Raw genomic sequence first — 14,255 nt, forward strand, 5'->3', positions numbered from 1 at the left:
AATCGTGCTTGCTATTTGTCTCCTCTGTCTCTCCTAGGGTCAAGGTTCAAAAGGGTGAGAACTGCCAGTGAACTGAAACTCACGGTCCCAGACAAGACGCTGCAGAAGGACGCTTTATTGTATGGTGTGGTTTTGAGGAGTGACGGATTGAAATCCTAGTACAGTGTATTACCAGAGAGGAAGGCAGTTACCATGGTTACTGGATTCTGTTTGCTGTGTGACTTACTACTTTACCTGCTGTGTTTTTAGCTTACCTCTAGTATTTCATAGGGCCTTTTTATTCAGTCCGACTTCTTTGGGTACTATCATTGCGTTTTTCCACCTGCTAGTATTCCAGTGCTTCGAAGTAGTCCTGTGCATTCTAGTTCTTGCGTGAAACACGGCTAGTGCCGGCAGCACCAACAGTTCTCATGTGTCCTGCTGAATGTTTAAAAAAGTGTGTCCTTCATCGTAGACTGTATTTAAATTATGTGTGTAACTAGTTAGTTGATATCTCCCCGATGGTGATGTTCCTGATATCGCCTGCATACTGAAGCTGCCATAGTTGTGTCGAATGCTTCGTATTATCCTGGCCTACTGTACCTGCCAGCTCTGTGTGTTGCGAAATGGTGTTACTCTGGTGTGGGTAGTTTAATTTTGTGTGCCTGTATACGTGTATAAATGCGATGTCCGTGAAGTCTCTTTTTTTTGCTGTAGCTCCGGTGAACTGTTCTTTAATTTCTGTACACCCATTAGTTCTTCCTTGTGTTACGACAGGGCCCCAAGGCACCCTGTCGGGGAGCTGGGAGCTCTACCCTGAAGCAATTGAAAGGCTCGTGTTGTGTCTCCTTGCTGTCCTCGTATGCATGCATTGTTTGCGTAGGGGCTTCACTTGCTTCTGTGGGCCAGGCTAGCTGATGCACCCAGACAATGGGATCTGGATCGCAAGCTCGACTGTGTTAGTACTTTCATTCTTTCAAGCATTTCCTCTGTGTTTCTCGGAGTTCGGTGAACAAAACCTGGCAGTTCCAGTTGAACCTACCGTACTCAGAGGAGCAGTCTCATGTCAGCCTGAACTTTCTTACACTGTGGTAGCGAGATTCTGCTATACGTGAACCACGTAGAGAAATCACATCGAGGATAGGTGCCTGGGCAAATTTCTTGGTGCTTAGCTGATGCTAATCCTGCTGGGTCAGTGCATGCCCACACCCTCTTCCTTTCCTGCTGGATCAGTGTCCATACCCTCTCCCTTTTCAAGTTGCTTGCGCCACAGATCAGGTTTGCCTTCATCTCCCTGCTGCTGCCGTTGTTCCTGTTGTTGAGGAGGCATCATCCGTTGTGGAAAGTCTGAGGCAAAGGATGCAAGCTGTTCTGGGCTGAAGCCAAAGACTTGATCAGCAGCTGCGGTAGACGGAAGAGGAAGCAGCACCACCATCATCATCACCACCACCACCACCACCATGATCACCACCACCACCACAAGCACCACCACAAGCACCAGCACCACCACAAGCACCAGCACCGCCAGCACCAGCACCACCACCAGCAGCACATAGACTAGATGAGGGTCCTTGTGGTGCCGGTGTGCCTAAACAACACCGTGGACCGTGGACCGTGGACCGTCACAATTACCACAACCAAACCACCTACATGCATCACAGTCCCGCCGGAACCGCTCGCTCCCGTTCGTGTTGTTCACGTCATCACCAGACCAACTTGTTGGCCACCGTCAGCGCATGTTTAGTACTGAGGAGGGTATGACTGTGTGCCTACTATCATACACAAACTGTATGACTGTGTGCCTACTATCATACACAAACTGTATGACTGTGTGCCTACTATCATACACAAACTGTATGACAGATAATATGCTAGGACCGGACTAAAACTGCTTCCGGCTGTCCTGTATCACATTGCTTTGCTGCTCGACTGGCTCCGTTGCCACAATGGCCTCTAGCACGAGACCTCACCAGGAAAGCCCCCCCCCCCCCCAACCACCAAGACCAAAAATTAATATTATAATAAATGAGAACAATGGCATTGGTTCACGAATGCACACAAGTCGGTGCTCATCGTGCAATTCAAGATGCTCACACTATGCACAAAGATCGTAGTCGTTGCATGTCGTGCACTTGAAGCGGGAACCCTTCACCTAGCCTATTGCGGCACCACCACCACAACCACCACCACCATCGTCTGAAAAACGTGTACACATATCTAGCTGTGAGGCATGCGACAAATGCACTTTTGGGTGAAAATTACCAAATTACCACCTTCAATAGCGGGACAGTCCCTTCAATAGCGGGACAGTCCCAGGCAACTCGCTGTGGCTGGCAGGTAAGACGCACGGTTGGAAATATCTGTTCGCCACTCCTACTTTTAACAAACTTTCTTTCTTTCCTCTCTTCATGAAGACTCACATTGTATTATAGGTCTTGTGGAGACAAAGTCGGATGCTCGAGTGCATGGTCTGGGCATCCAAGTCAATGGCAGCCACGCTCGTATCCTGGTTCAGCATTGACCCTATTTTTAGCCCTATCTCTTTCCACAGCCAATCACAGAACATCAGGTGGTAACAGTATTGAGATATCAACCGGAAGTAAGCCATCAGAATCATGATCATGATGCATACACATAATGTGCTGGACCTTGGACTTTCTCCATAGATCTAAACTGTATGGTAATAATACAGATTCTCACTCAATAGTGTTGATAGTCCCCAGCTGTAATACGGCATGCCAGCATGATTTCATGATTTCATATTGTACATAATTATACATCAACAGTGTCGCATATGTCCGCTGTGAATCAAAAGTATTTTCTGCCGGCTCAAAAATCAACATTCAATAAACTTTACCATGGCCGCATATGATGTCCAACTGTCATATCGCCTAGAACTAGTTGAAGTCACGCCAATTCTCTTCTCTCCAGTACACTCACGTGTATATATTTATAAGGCACATGTAGAGGATATAACCCGAGTCAGAGGGTTATACCGGCTGAATATAAATCCCGACTGCGATAGCAGGAGGGATTAATATGAGGGTACGGTATAACCCGACTACGAGGGTCATATCCTACTTATGCCAGGTACCCCTACGCATTTCCAGAACAACGAACCTATTTGGAGATCTCCTACATCATGCAGTACATGAACATCTTCTGATGGTTATCAGTTGTCAGTTGAAAGAATGGTCGAGCAAGGTCAGAAGGAGATTCCTCCGTGGATGTTTGGCATAAGATTTCCTTTCAGTACCAGTGCATATTGTAGCATCTTCATGATCTTGTCTTGAGTCGTGAGCGGTGCGGAAGTCGACTGAATTGCTGCGGTGCTGGAGTTTGTCGTTGAATCAAACTACCGTCACTAGTTAGATTACGGACTCTTTGGGAGTAAGTGTTACTATAATGATGGTACAGTGCTGATTTTCACATGCGGCATCTTATAATCAGTTTTGCTTGCAAGTAGATGCATTTGCATACACTGTTTTGTATCACATTTCAATCCAATCTATTGTAGCCTTTTCCAATCGGGTTGAAGTACATGTACACTGGTATTATAAACTTATTTACGAAGGAGACAGTATGTTGATTATCTTCAACTCTTCGAAGTACAATGTACATTGCTGACCCATTCGGGATACTTCGTGGTTATTCGACGTTCTTTATCCTCAGATTCAGTATAACAGAATACTCTGTAGACGAATTCCAGGTCATTCTTCTTTTCCATTGTGTACTGTTCCTCGTCAGTGTGCCGTTCTGTGTAGAGTGTATACGTGCATGTGGTGTCCGTTGTGTCTGTTTATGTATGGTCCGTGCGCTGGAGTACTAGTACTGCCGCCGTACAAGTAGTTCACTGCCTTTCAGGGAGTGAACATGTACGGTGGCAGTGCCCTAGCGTACGTACCGTGCACCGGGATTTATATTCTATATAAATCCCGCGCGGGATTTATACTGGCCAATATAACCATGGCTAGACGAGCGCTGATTGGCTGAAAACAGGCCCTACGTACCGTACCATGGTATAAGTACGTACATAACGCTGAGTGTGAGAGAAAACAGCCCATACACACTGTCATGTGTGTGCTAATGTACAAGGCATCCAGACACCTGAGTTGTCGTAATACCTTATAGCCGAAGACAGGGCAGCTCATACCGTACTCGTGCAAGTCTCAGTGGCTCAGTGCTGCCTGGTTCATAGCATGCCTGCCCGTGCAGAACTGACCTTGTGGCAACGCTGCTATCACAGCATACGGCAGACGTCAGCGGTGTGCAGTGCCGATTGCTGCCTGGAGTCGACACTGCTGCTATCACAGTATACCTCAGACGTCAGCGGTGTGCAGTGCCGATTGCTGCCTCGAGTCGACACTGCTCCCTTGCCGGGCCGATGCCTTTCGCCGCAGACTGTCCACCTCGGCCTTCAGCGAGTCATAGGAATAGATGAGATCAGGATAGGGCAGAGTGTTTGAAAGGCCTCGCATTGTCGTGTTAGGTGACGGGTTACCATACGATGGTGTGCTGCTATAGAGCAGTTGGATCTGATCGTCCTCTGGATGCCGATACTGATCGTCCGGTCCGTGCATTCGCCGTTCAGTCTGCAGTCGAACACCGTTGGAGGTGACGACCGTTGGCCGGCCGGGAGTTAGGGAACCCGGGTACATTGCGAGATTCTGTCCACTAGCGGTGCTGGTGGTTGTCCCCGACAGCACCGCACCTGCTCTGACAGCATGCACTGGGGACCGGTCAGTCGACAGAGGGCTGGGATTCAGAGGCCGACCCAGAGTATTGTTAGCAGAGCGTGTGGACGCGCGTTCCGACGTGCCACGTTGCAGTGCGTACTCTGACCCGTCTAGTGACACTTGACCCGCCGAGAGTCTGTTGCTCTTGTTTGCGCCGAGATGACTACTGAGTAGTATCGGCGTACCCGATTGGCTAGTAGTGGTCTGCGGCGGTGAATCACCGCGTAAGCTCAGTGCCTGCATGGGCGTCACCGTACAGAACACACTGTCTAGGTCGGTGGCGGCGTCCGACTGATTTGCCGTGGTGTCCGGTGTGCTGCCACCCTGCTGCTGCGGTTTCAGCGTGATCGGTCTACTCGGCGTGGAGCTAGGCGTGGGCTGCACAATGTAACTAGCGGACTCCTTTACGCTTTTCTTTTTCGGTGATGCCGTACACGACTCCGGTACGTAGCAATTGGGTAAGTCCTGCCACGCCACACTGCCTTTCTCTTTCTCCTTATCCTCCTGCGGTAATGTCACAATATTGATGGGAGTCGCCATCCTGCTGCTCTCGTCCGATGTTGAATTGCCCCGGTCGTGTTTGGCCTGGTACACGCAGCGCGAGACGACAACCACGACTAGTGATACGCACACGCACGCCACTACGATCGTCACGATGATTGTAATTTCCAGGCCGCCAATTTCATCCGCCACGATTTGTGGATCTGAATGATCGAGTACATAAAAGTGGAGTAGACAAAGGAGATAGTAAGAAGGCATTCACAATCTCAGAGAGGCCAGTGACGAGTTTCATGATAGATTCGCTTCAAATTGAAACATCGGACGGACTCGAGCCAAAAATTATCAGGTGATACCTGGGGACCTCTTGATTACGAATCAATCTGTTTATACTTTGTTGTGGCAATACCATTAAAATAATACTATGAATGCATGTGCAGGAGGAGCAATGAAGTTAGTTACTTCACTTACTCCAATCTTCACTGCAATAGCCTATGATATAGGATTCGGGCAGTTGTTTGGTTACAATTTTGTTCTCGCAACCTTCCCTTCACCGTTCTGATCTTTGATCATGTGGACCTGTCTATGTACGGGCTCGTTTCTTTGCCTTCTCAGCTAGTGTTGGAATCATATAAGGGGCAATGCTTAGAATAAATTATAATAATGTTGCCGGCTAAATCTGTTTTAATTTAATCCAAGTTTGCCTAATTTGCACACTCCATGCCCATGGCATGAAGCAATACTAACTGCGTGGGTCATGCATGCGCTTGCCAATATGCAATTAAATTATTTGCCATGTACATCTTTGGCCCGCGAAATCTCATGACATACTCGAATTTAGGGACCCTGGGAGCCCCAGTACAACTAAAACTGGCCAAAACAGTAATTGTCATATCACTTGGAATTTAGTTCTACACTGCATGCCCAGCTCTGCACACTTCACCTACTGCACCTACTGCAGTACATGTACAAGACTGTACACGCACTGTTGTGGACATTGAAGTCCGGTGGAATGGCCGCGGCCGGCGACCTTACGTGCTTAGCGCGTACATGTACTGTAACACTGTGAAAAAGGAGCAGCAGTGCAGTGCTCACACGAGAGCTGTGCACTTGGAAGTTGCACATGCACTGACCACGGATGCCTGCATCATGGCCATCCGTAGGATGATCGGCAGGCGTGGTCGACCTCGTCAGATTTGGTCTGACAATGGAACGAACCTCCGAGGAGCAGAACGAGAGCTGCGTGAGTCCCTGAACGACCTCGACCAAGACCAGCTCACCACCGACCTGGCGTTACTTCGCATCGAGTGGAGCTTCAACTCGCCATCTGCTCCGCACATGGGTGGAGCCTGGGAGCGCCTGGTTAGATCTGTGAAGTCCACCTTGCGGGTGATACTGCATGAGCGTGCTCCGAAGGACGAGGTACTGTTGACCCTCATGATTGAGGCAGAGAGTCTCGTCAACAGCCGACCACTGACTCACGTGCCAGTGGACCCCAACAATCCGGAGAGCCTCACACCTAACCACTTTCTGCTCGGCACATCCAGTAGCATACATATACAGCCACCCGGAGAGTTTACGGAGCGCGACCTGTGTTGTCGCAAGCAGTGGCGTCTATCGCAGATTCTAGCTGACATGTTCTGGCGACGTTGGCTGAAGGAGTATGCCCCCAGCCTCGGCACACGCAAGAAGTGGCGTGGCTTTGGTCAAGAAATCAGTGTGGGTGATGTAGTAATCATCGTGGACGATCAGCTGCCGAGGGGCTCCTGGCCCAGAGGTCTCGTCATTAGGGAGGTTTAGTTCCCACGTAACGGAAACGCGTACGTGGGTGATCCACGTAAAGTGGATGAAGGGCACCCACGTTGCAATGTTGTGTTTAGTCACACGGAACAAACAAAAGCATGAAGCTAAAGGCCAAAACCTGGTCAAAGACGAAGCTACCCCGGCCTAAGAAGCTCATCCAATATTTTGATTTCGTGCTTCGGAAACTTCTTCAGCTGAACACCCTCACAGCTCGCACAATGCGCTCCATTCTGATTTTCACCCACGTTCTGGCGGAACGTGGGTGAGCCTCCATACACGGTATGTCGTGAATCAGAAAACGTCTGTACGTGGGTCACTGAGTATATATCACGTGGTACACCCACGTAAAGTTTAAGTACCCACGGATTACGTGGGACTAAACCTCCCTACAGTACTGCCGTGTTTCCCGGGCGTGATGGGAAAGTCCGAGTTGCAGACGTGAAGACGGCAACCGGCACCTTCCGCCGACCAGTAGTCAAGTTGTGCCGCCTGAATGTCCTCAGCAGTGCAGCTTAGTAATCAGGCTTGTGAGTATGCCTGTTACCGGGGGGAGAGTGTTCCTGCCGTGATGGTTGAACTTGTGAACAAGATCGACATTGTTTTGAATTTGTTGTGTACTTTGTCTTTGCTATTTTCTAGTGTTGAAACGAATAATCGAATAATCGAATAATTTAGAATATTCGTGGGGTGAACGAATAATCGAATAGTCGTAGGAATTATCAGAAATCGAAAAAAAAAAAAAAAAAAAAAAAAAAAAAAAGATCTATGCTCAGTGCTGACCCCACTGATAACCGTTACTTGCACTGCGTAGATCTGCTCGTAGTATTTCTTCTCAAACTCTTCTCCTCCAAGTTTTAATCTCCTATCGGTATCTAGTAATACTTCTGTTCTTTCCATACGAGGGAAACATGGATCCACTGAATGTGATTTTCGGTCTTTGACCACTTTCGACCAAGACCCTATGCAGAGCTGTATCAGGCGTTGCACACTCTGGGGGGTTATGTGCTCTTGGCGGTACAGGCTAGCCGGTTTTGCACCTCCACATACCGTATATTCTCTATTATAAGCACAGGTCTCCATTACGAGCACAGTCTCTAATACTAGCACACTGTGAGCACCTTTCGAAACATTATAAGCACAGTCTCTATTATTAGCACGGCCTTGGTGGAAATCAATGCTGCATGCATGATATCCAGCATGTATTTCTTCTTGCTCTCTATGGATGTATTGGTTGAAAATATATAAGCACGGTCTCCAATATAAGCGCGGTCTCCAATATAAGCACGGGGTAGAGGGGTGTTGAAAATATATAAGCACGGCGCTTATAATAGAGAATATACGGTAACAAAATCCGATAATCAGCAAAACAAATTTTTTTCAACTACTTTAAAAGTGCTGAAAAAGTGTTGAAAAATGCCATCATGTGTATGATAGAATATAGATTATTCGTTCGATGGAGGGCGAAATTATTCGATAGATTATTCGTTCGAAGAATCCGTGTTCGGTTTAAACACTACTATTTTCGTTCTGTCTATTCTCTCACCTTTCTTCTCTCTCACGTCTTCTGTAGAACTGCTTTCCAGTCTGTCTCTCTCTTCTCTCTACTCTTCATCATAAGAACGTTTCTCTTCTCCAAGTTCGTTCTTGTACTTCTCTAAACTTCTCTACTCTCTTTTCTCTTCGTTTGAATTTCCTTGAACATGACGTGAACATGTGTTTTTTGCGCTTTGAACTGTCTTGATTTTCTTTTATGTTTTGTTGCCAAATGTACAGTGAACTGTGCGCTGTGTGTGTACAATGCTGTGCGGCTAGCGATGCGCTTTCTTTGGTACAGGCTTTTTCTGTTGTGTCCGTGATTCTATGGCTTTCGCTTTCTTGCAGTTTTCACCGCTTCGCTGCAATAGTTGCTGTTTCCTTGAAGGCGAACTGCGATGCCTCCATTTTTCCTAGATGGTCTTGCTTGGTGCGCGAGGTGCTGAGCGGACCTCGTGGCTTTTTTGTTTAGTTTCTTTTTCAGAGTTTTTCAGTTTTCAGATTTGTTGTTGTTTGTGAATACACTTTATACAGTCTTCAAGCGAGCAGTAGTTTTCGATGTGTGGTCGTGACTTGGGTTGTCCGTATTGCCCTGAACACACTACTTAGAGCCTCCTGGTCGTCGCAATCTGATACATAATACCTCCATCTCTGGGTGATGCACTGGTGTCCATCCGCACCCAGAAGCGTCTTGCCACCTCCCAATCTCGGGATGCACTGCGGGCTGAAGTCACGATGATTACTGCTACCCTTGATGCCGACCAGCAGCGTGTCATCCAACTTGCCTCTGAGAAGGGTGCTTCAAGTTGGCTGACCTGTAGGCCCCTTGCACGTCATGGCTTCTCTCTCAGTAAGGGTGAATTCCGCGACGGGGTGTACCTCCGGTACAATTGGTTGCCAGACCGTCTGCCGTCAGATTGCTCCTGTGGTGCCAGGTTCACTACCTGCCATGCACTTTCCTGTCCGACGGGTGGATTTCCATCCATCCGTCACAACGAAGTGCGTGACATCACGGAAAGTCTGCTGAAGAAGGTTGCCCACAATGTCGCCGTGGAACCTCACCTCCAGCCTGTCACAGGAGAGCAGTTTCGCTATCGCTCAGCTATTGTGGAAGAGCAGGCTCGTCTGGATGTAGCTGCCAGTGGCCTTTGGGGTGGCCGGTTTGAGCACACTTTCGTTGATGTCAGGGTGTTTAACCCGTATGCGTCCTCAAACCGGGCCACCTCACTGGCCTCAACCTACACTCGGCAGGAGAAGGAGAAACGCCGGGCGCACGAGCAGCGTATCCGCGACGTGGAACATGCTTCATTTGTGCCAGCTGTGTTTGCCACAACAGGTGGAATGAGTCGCCACTGTACAGCTTTGTATAAGCGTATTGCGTGCCTGCTAGCAGAGAAGTGCAAGGAGCCGTACAGTGTGGTGATGGCATGGGTCCGCTGCCGCCTAAGCTTTGCGCTCCTCCGGGCGAGCGTCATAGTCCAGCGGCCCAAACTTCGAAAAAAAAATTCCGTTTCAGTCTCAAGCAGACAACCTGGGTTCTTCACTACGGCCTAAAGTATGCATACCTGACCTGGATTCCGCTTGTTGTCATCTTCAGAGTTAGGGCAGAAGCTCAGGAGAAGCCAATTTCTCCGCTCTCGTCGGCGATACTGCGCACCATCTGGGGGTGCACAGTTCACGGAAAGGAGCGCCTTTTTCAAATTTTTGAAGATGACGACGACACCGACAGGATGCTCTTTGAAATGTAGAATTGCATTTTCGTTTGGTAGTTGCATAGTAGTTGCATTTCGCGCTGTTTGAGTGCCTCCTGCCCACCGCTCACAGCATAGTAGACACCTTTTGACATGATGGAGGAAGAGGCCGTGGAGCTTCTTAGGCCTCGTCCTGGGAATGGCGTTGTATCGCGGGAATTTTGCTTGTGCCATTGCGTTCAATGCATCGCAGGAAAAGCAAACCCGATTTACTTTGCAGAGTTGGGAAACTTTGTTTGAAGCTGCTAAATGCAGGCTGGACGAGCTATACCTTCTTGTGCGAGAGCCACTGTACCGAGGAGAGCGTCTGCGGATGGTACCACCGCAAGTGCTACAGTACATACACTAACAAAACGTTGCTGGGTCGGCTGCCACTTGGACGTGGCCATGACTTTTCAAGCCATTCTGATTCTGAATTGGAGGAGTTACATGTATGTGATGATGGGACACCATGTACCAGCAAAGCGTAGAACAAGGAGAGATGTACAATGATTGAATCCACGTCTGCAGACTTGTGCCTCATGACATATGCATCTAGCAGAGTTGGAGAACAACGCAAGAATTTTGGCTTTCGCTCCAGAATGGCCCAGATTGCGCTGCAGCGGAAATCCACTATCAACGTCGGAGCATGCTACAGTGCCTTCACCCACCTGGCCACTATGCACCGGCAACGAAGTGGCAAAGGGAGTGACCAGCCGTCAGCCTACGAAACATTTGACAGCCTGGTGCTGTATATACAGTCCGAGTTGAAGTCTGCCAGGGCCTTGCCCATGCAGCTTCTCACGGATAAGTACAATAACTGCAAACGGCACCAGCTTGGCCGACCATCACACTCCGCCTTAGTATCCAACTTTCATGCTGAAAAAGAAGATAATGAGCTACTTGGGGACCAGGTGAGTTCTTGGCATTGTTGAATGTGTAGAAATAATTTGATCATGTTCTATTGTTTGATCATGACCAAGGAAATCCAAATAACACATACGCTCAACTACTTGTACAAGTACAAGATCACATGATCGCATGTACACACCAGATCATGAGTCCAGACGCAACTCATGCACAGCAACTAAAAACCGCTAAGTTCATTTCAAACGCGCGCTCGGGAAACGGCACATGCTGCATGCATAACATAACACGACGCGCTTCTATCATGAATGTCTGGGTGGCCAAGGAATGCCACAATGTGTATGTAGACGTGAACACTACAGTGCCTGACATCTACAACATAGGAATGTATTAAATGGAATGCAAGTGTTCATGCTCATGTAATGTGGTAGTCTTCTTTGGTTGAATTACGTTCGTGGCTGTTACACGTATTATTACGACCAGCTTGGCTCTCGCGCTACTTCACACGGTACACATGTAAGTCAGAATAAATCAGGGCTTGTGGTCCGAGTCAGAGTAATGTCCAAAGCTGACGTCAGTATTCTAGGCTGACTTTATGCAAGAAGAGACAGAATTATAAACTGGTTGTTTTCTAAACACAATTGTATAGCCCGTGATAACGCGGACATGCGAACTTGACATGTTTAAGGATCGAATTTCATTGGCGTGTTTCATTTGCGTTTTGTGTTTGAATTGTGTGTTTCCTTCAGCAATTGACATGTATGGTAAATGGCATGGGTATACAGGCGCACTCTTCATGGAGCAACCACTTGTCTGTATCGTCTGCAAACGGTCCGATGGCCGGTAATACCCAGTCATTGCCGAACAGTCATACTAGTAACGCACCTGGCCCAACTCCAACCATCCCAGTCCAGCCGGTCACCGCAGATTTCCTGCCCGCATCCACGTCCACTCCGCACCCCAGTGTCCGGCAAGAGAACGGGCCCAATGCCAGGAGTTACGACGGGCCCACTGCCAGGAATTGCAATAGGCTCACTGCCAGGAGTTACGATAGGCCCGCTGCGATATCCGCTGGGCTTGTCCCCGCCAATGTCGTGTTGCCCACTCATTTCAGCTTCAAAGGATCCGCTACTCCGCCACGTCAGGTGAACACCAGTGGATCAATTTCATCTCTGGGTACTACATCAGCCTCCAGTACAGATGTGTCGGCTAGTACGGCTTTGACTACAACCTCGGGTGCGAGGCAACCAGTGGTGGCTGCGGTGTCTTCTACAGCGCCATCTCAACCACGGTCGCAGCAGGTTCTTGCTGATCTCTAGCGTGCTATGTGGTGTGTGTGCGCGCGCGGATGCACACACACAATGCCATGTGTTGTGCGGTGTGTGCGTGCGTGTGGGGTTGTGTATGTGTGTGTGAGTGCGCGCGCACAATGCCGGCAGCATAGTGATGGCATGCATGGTGTACATGCCAAATCTCATTGACATCGTGATGCACTATCTGGACTTGTACGACACGTATGGGTGGCTGACCTGGCACGGAAATGTCATTCCGGAGTCCGAGATTTGGCTAAAGCTTGGCGGTGACCACGGCGGCCATTCCTTCAAGTTTGTATTCCAGGTAGCAAACCTGAAGCATCCGAACTCGCTGAACAACACCATTCCTCTGTGCGTGTTTGACTGCCCAGACAGCCCTGCCAACCTCCAGATCGCACTTGGAGTGTATGCAGACCAGGTGAAGGAGCTGCAAAGTACTATCAAGTGGAAAGGCAAGTCATTTGTGCTATTCTTCTTTGGTGACTATGATTACCAGACTAAGTGCTATGGTTTGTCTGGCTCGAGTGGCTATCGCCCATGTCTCCATTGCCTTTGTCCGAAGAAGCAGATGGAGCACCCGGCAGACAAGCGTGATGCAGGAGATCATCAGGGCAGAACACTGGAGACAATAGCAGTGGATCATGCCAACTTTATCGCCTCTGGAGCAAATCTTTCGCAAGCCAAGCACCACAACAATGCCATCCGCCCAGTTATCTTGCCAATTCCCGTCAGCAACGTTGTTATTCCGTCTTTACATCTGGATCTCGGCATTTTCGCATGGCTGTATGACATCTACCTAGCTGAAGTCAAACAACTGGACGTGAAACTGGCAGCAGCAACTCTCCAGCCGTGTGCAGATGATCAGCTCCAGTTTCAAGAGCTAACAGTTCTCAGCGACAAAGTTCGGTCCGCCAGGCAAGCTATGGAGGATGCCCAGGCGAAGAGCGATGAACTACAGCAGCAGCTCCAATACGCAGTGCTCTTGCAGCAACACGCACCGACCAGCTTTCCCAACGTCAACATGGACACTGTAGCTGCAGCAATACAGCAACTGTGGAAAGCCGCCAGCGACGCCTTCACTGCTGCAAGTGCTGAGCACAGCAAACTCGTACAAGACTTAGACGAGATGAGAAAGAACAAGAAAGTCACAGGACCATGCGCGTCAAGTCTCGAGTCTGTGCTCCAAGCACACAATGTTGATCGGCAAGCCTACCATGGCGGTGCCTTCGTGGGCAACCATGTACATCGCACACTGCAGCCTGCCGTACTAAGAGCACTGATGTCTGCTCCAGTTGAGGTGGTTTCCACTCGTTGCCAGCAGCTCGTTGCTGATGCAGAAATTTTGCAGCAGCGGTACCATGGATTGTTTTCGGGATATGCCGACTGCAGCCACCGTTTCAGCCATTGCAACAGCATGTCAGAGGCCGACATCTCAAAGCTGGCTGACTGCATCCAGCTGTTTCTTCACAAATGCAGAGAATCCATTATCACCCGGCAGCTCGGCAACATAACTCCGAAACTACATCTCTTGGAGGAGCACACAGTCCCGTTCACCAGGAAATTTGGAGTCGGTCTGGGTCTACTCGCCGAGCAGGGCAGCGAGTCAATTCACGCCAGATTCAACAGGCTGAGTTTCGATTATAACGCCATTCCTGGGACTCTGCAGCGCCTCACAGCAATGTGCCAGCAACATCTCGTCGGGACATTGCCACAACATGACGCTGTTCGTCCCGCCACGGCATCAAGAAAACGCAAGGCGTCCGAGCTCGAGCAGTGATGCTTAGGCCCTGGACGCA

At 49.1% G+C, this 14,255-nt stretch overlaps 3 protein-coding genes across 5 annotated transcripts in view; 2 read left to right on the forward strand and 1 right to left on the reverse strand.

The window, feature by feature from the left end:
- Positions 1-14,255, forward strand: part of LOC135810186 (mitochondrial genome maintenance protein mgm101 homolog) — a 91,380-nt gene that overhangs the window by 35,205 nt on the left and 41,920 nt on the right. The window contains exon 5 of one of the 3 annotated variants that reach the window (XM_065323659.1): positions 38-832. The exons of the other annotated variants lie outside the window; for them this stretch is intronic. Within the exon in view, the coding sequence (XP_065179731.1) occupies positions 38-58 (21 nt within the window). The 3' untranslated portion in view covers positions 59-832. Of the gene's footprint in view, positions 1-37; positions 833-14,255 lie in introns of those variants that run through there. 3 annotated transcript variants of the gene reach the window in all.
- On the reverse strand, positions 3,321-9,011 carry LOC135810184 (uncharacterized). Its single transcript, XM_065323654.1, has 2 exons — positions 8,560-9,011; positions 3,321-5,419 (listed from the first exon to the last, which is right to left on the reverse strand). The coding sequence occupies exon 2, from the start codon at positions 5,253-5,255 to the stop codon at positions 4,299-4,301; it is 957 nt and encodes a 318-aa protein (XP_065179726.1). The 5' UTR covers positions 5,256-5,419; positions 8,560-9,011; the 3' UTR covers positions 3,321-4,298.
- Positions 10,278-12,574, forward strand: LOC135810185 (uncharacterized). Its single transcript, XM_065323655.1, has 2 exons — positions 10,278-11,193; positions 11,896-12,574. The coding sequence occupies exons 1-2, from the start codon at positions 10,789-10,791 to the stop codon at positions 12,463-12,465; spliced, it is 975 nt and encodes a 324-aa protein (XP_065179727.1). The 5' UTR covers positions 10,278-10,788; the 3' UTR covers positions 12,466-12,574.

The sequence above is a fragment of the Sycon ciliatum genome, chromosome 2 (genome assembly GCF_964019385.1).
Source record: "Sycon ciliatum chromosome 2, ocSycCili1.1, whole genome shotgun sequence".
In the NCBI taxonomy this organism is placed as follows: domain Eukaryota; kingdom Metazoa; phylum Porifera; class Calcarea; order Leucosolenida; family Sycettidae; genus Sycon; species Sycon ciliatum.

Excerpts from the sequence above, each read along its gene's own strand:
- LOC135810185 (XM_065323655.1), top strand. The coding sequence starts at position 10,789 with ATGATTGAATCCACGTCTGCAGACTTGTGCCTCATGACATATGCATCT. Across the intron at positions 11,194-11,895 it reads ATGAGCTACTTGGGGACCAG|CAATTGACATGTATGGTAAA; the intron begins GTGAGTTCTTGG and ends TGTTTCCTTCAG.
- LOC135810184 (XM_065323654.1), bottom strand. The coding sequence starts at position 5,255 with ATGGCGACTCCCATCAATATTGTGACATTACCGCAGGAGGATAAGGAG.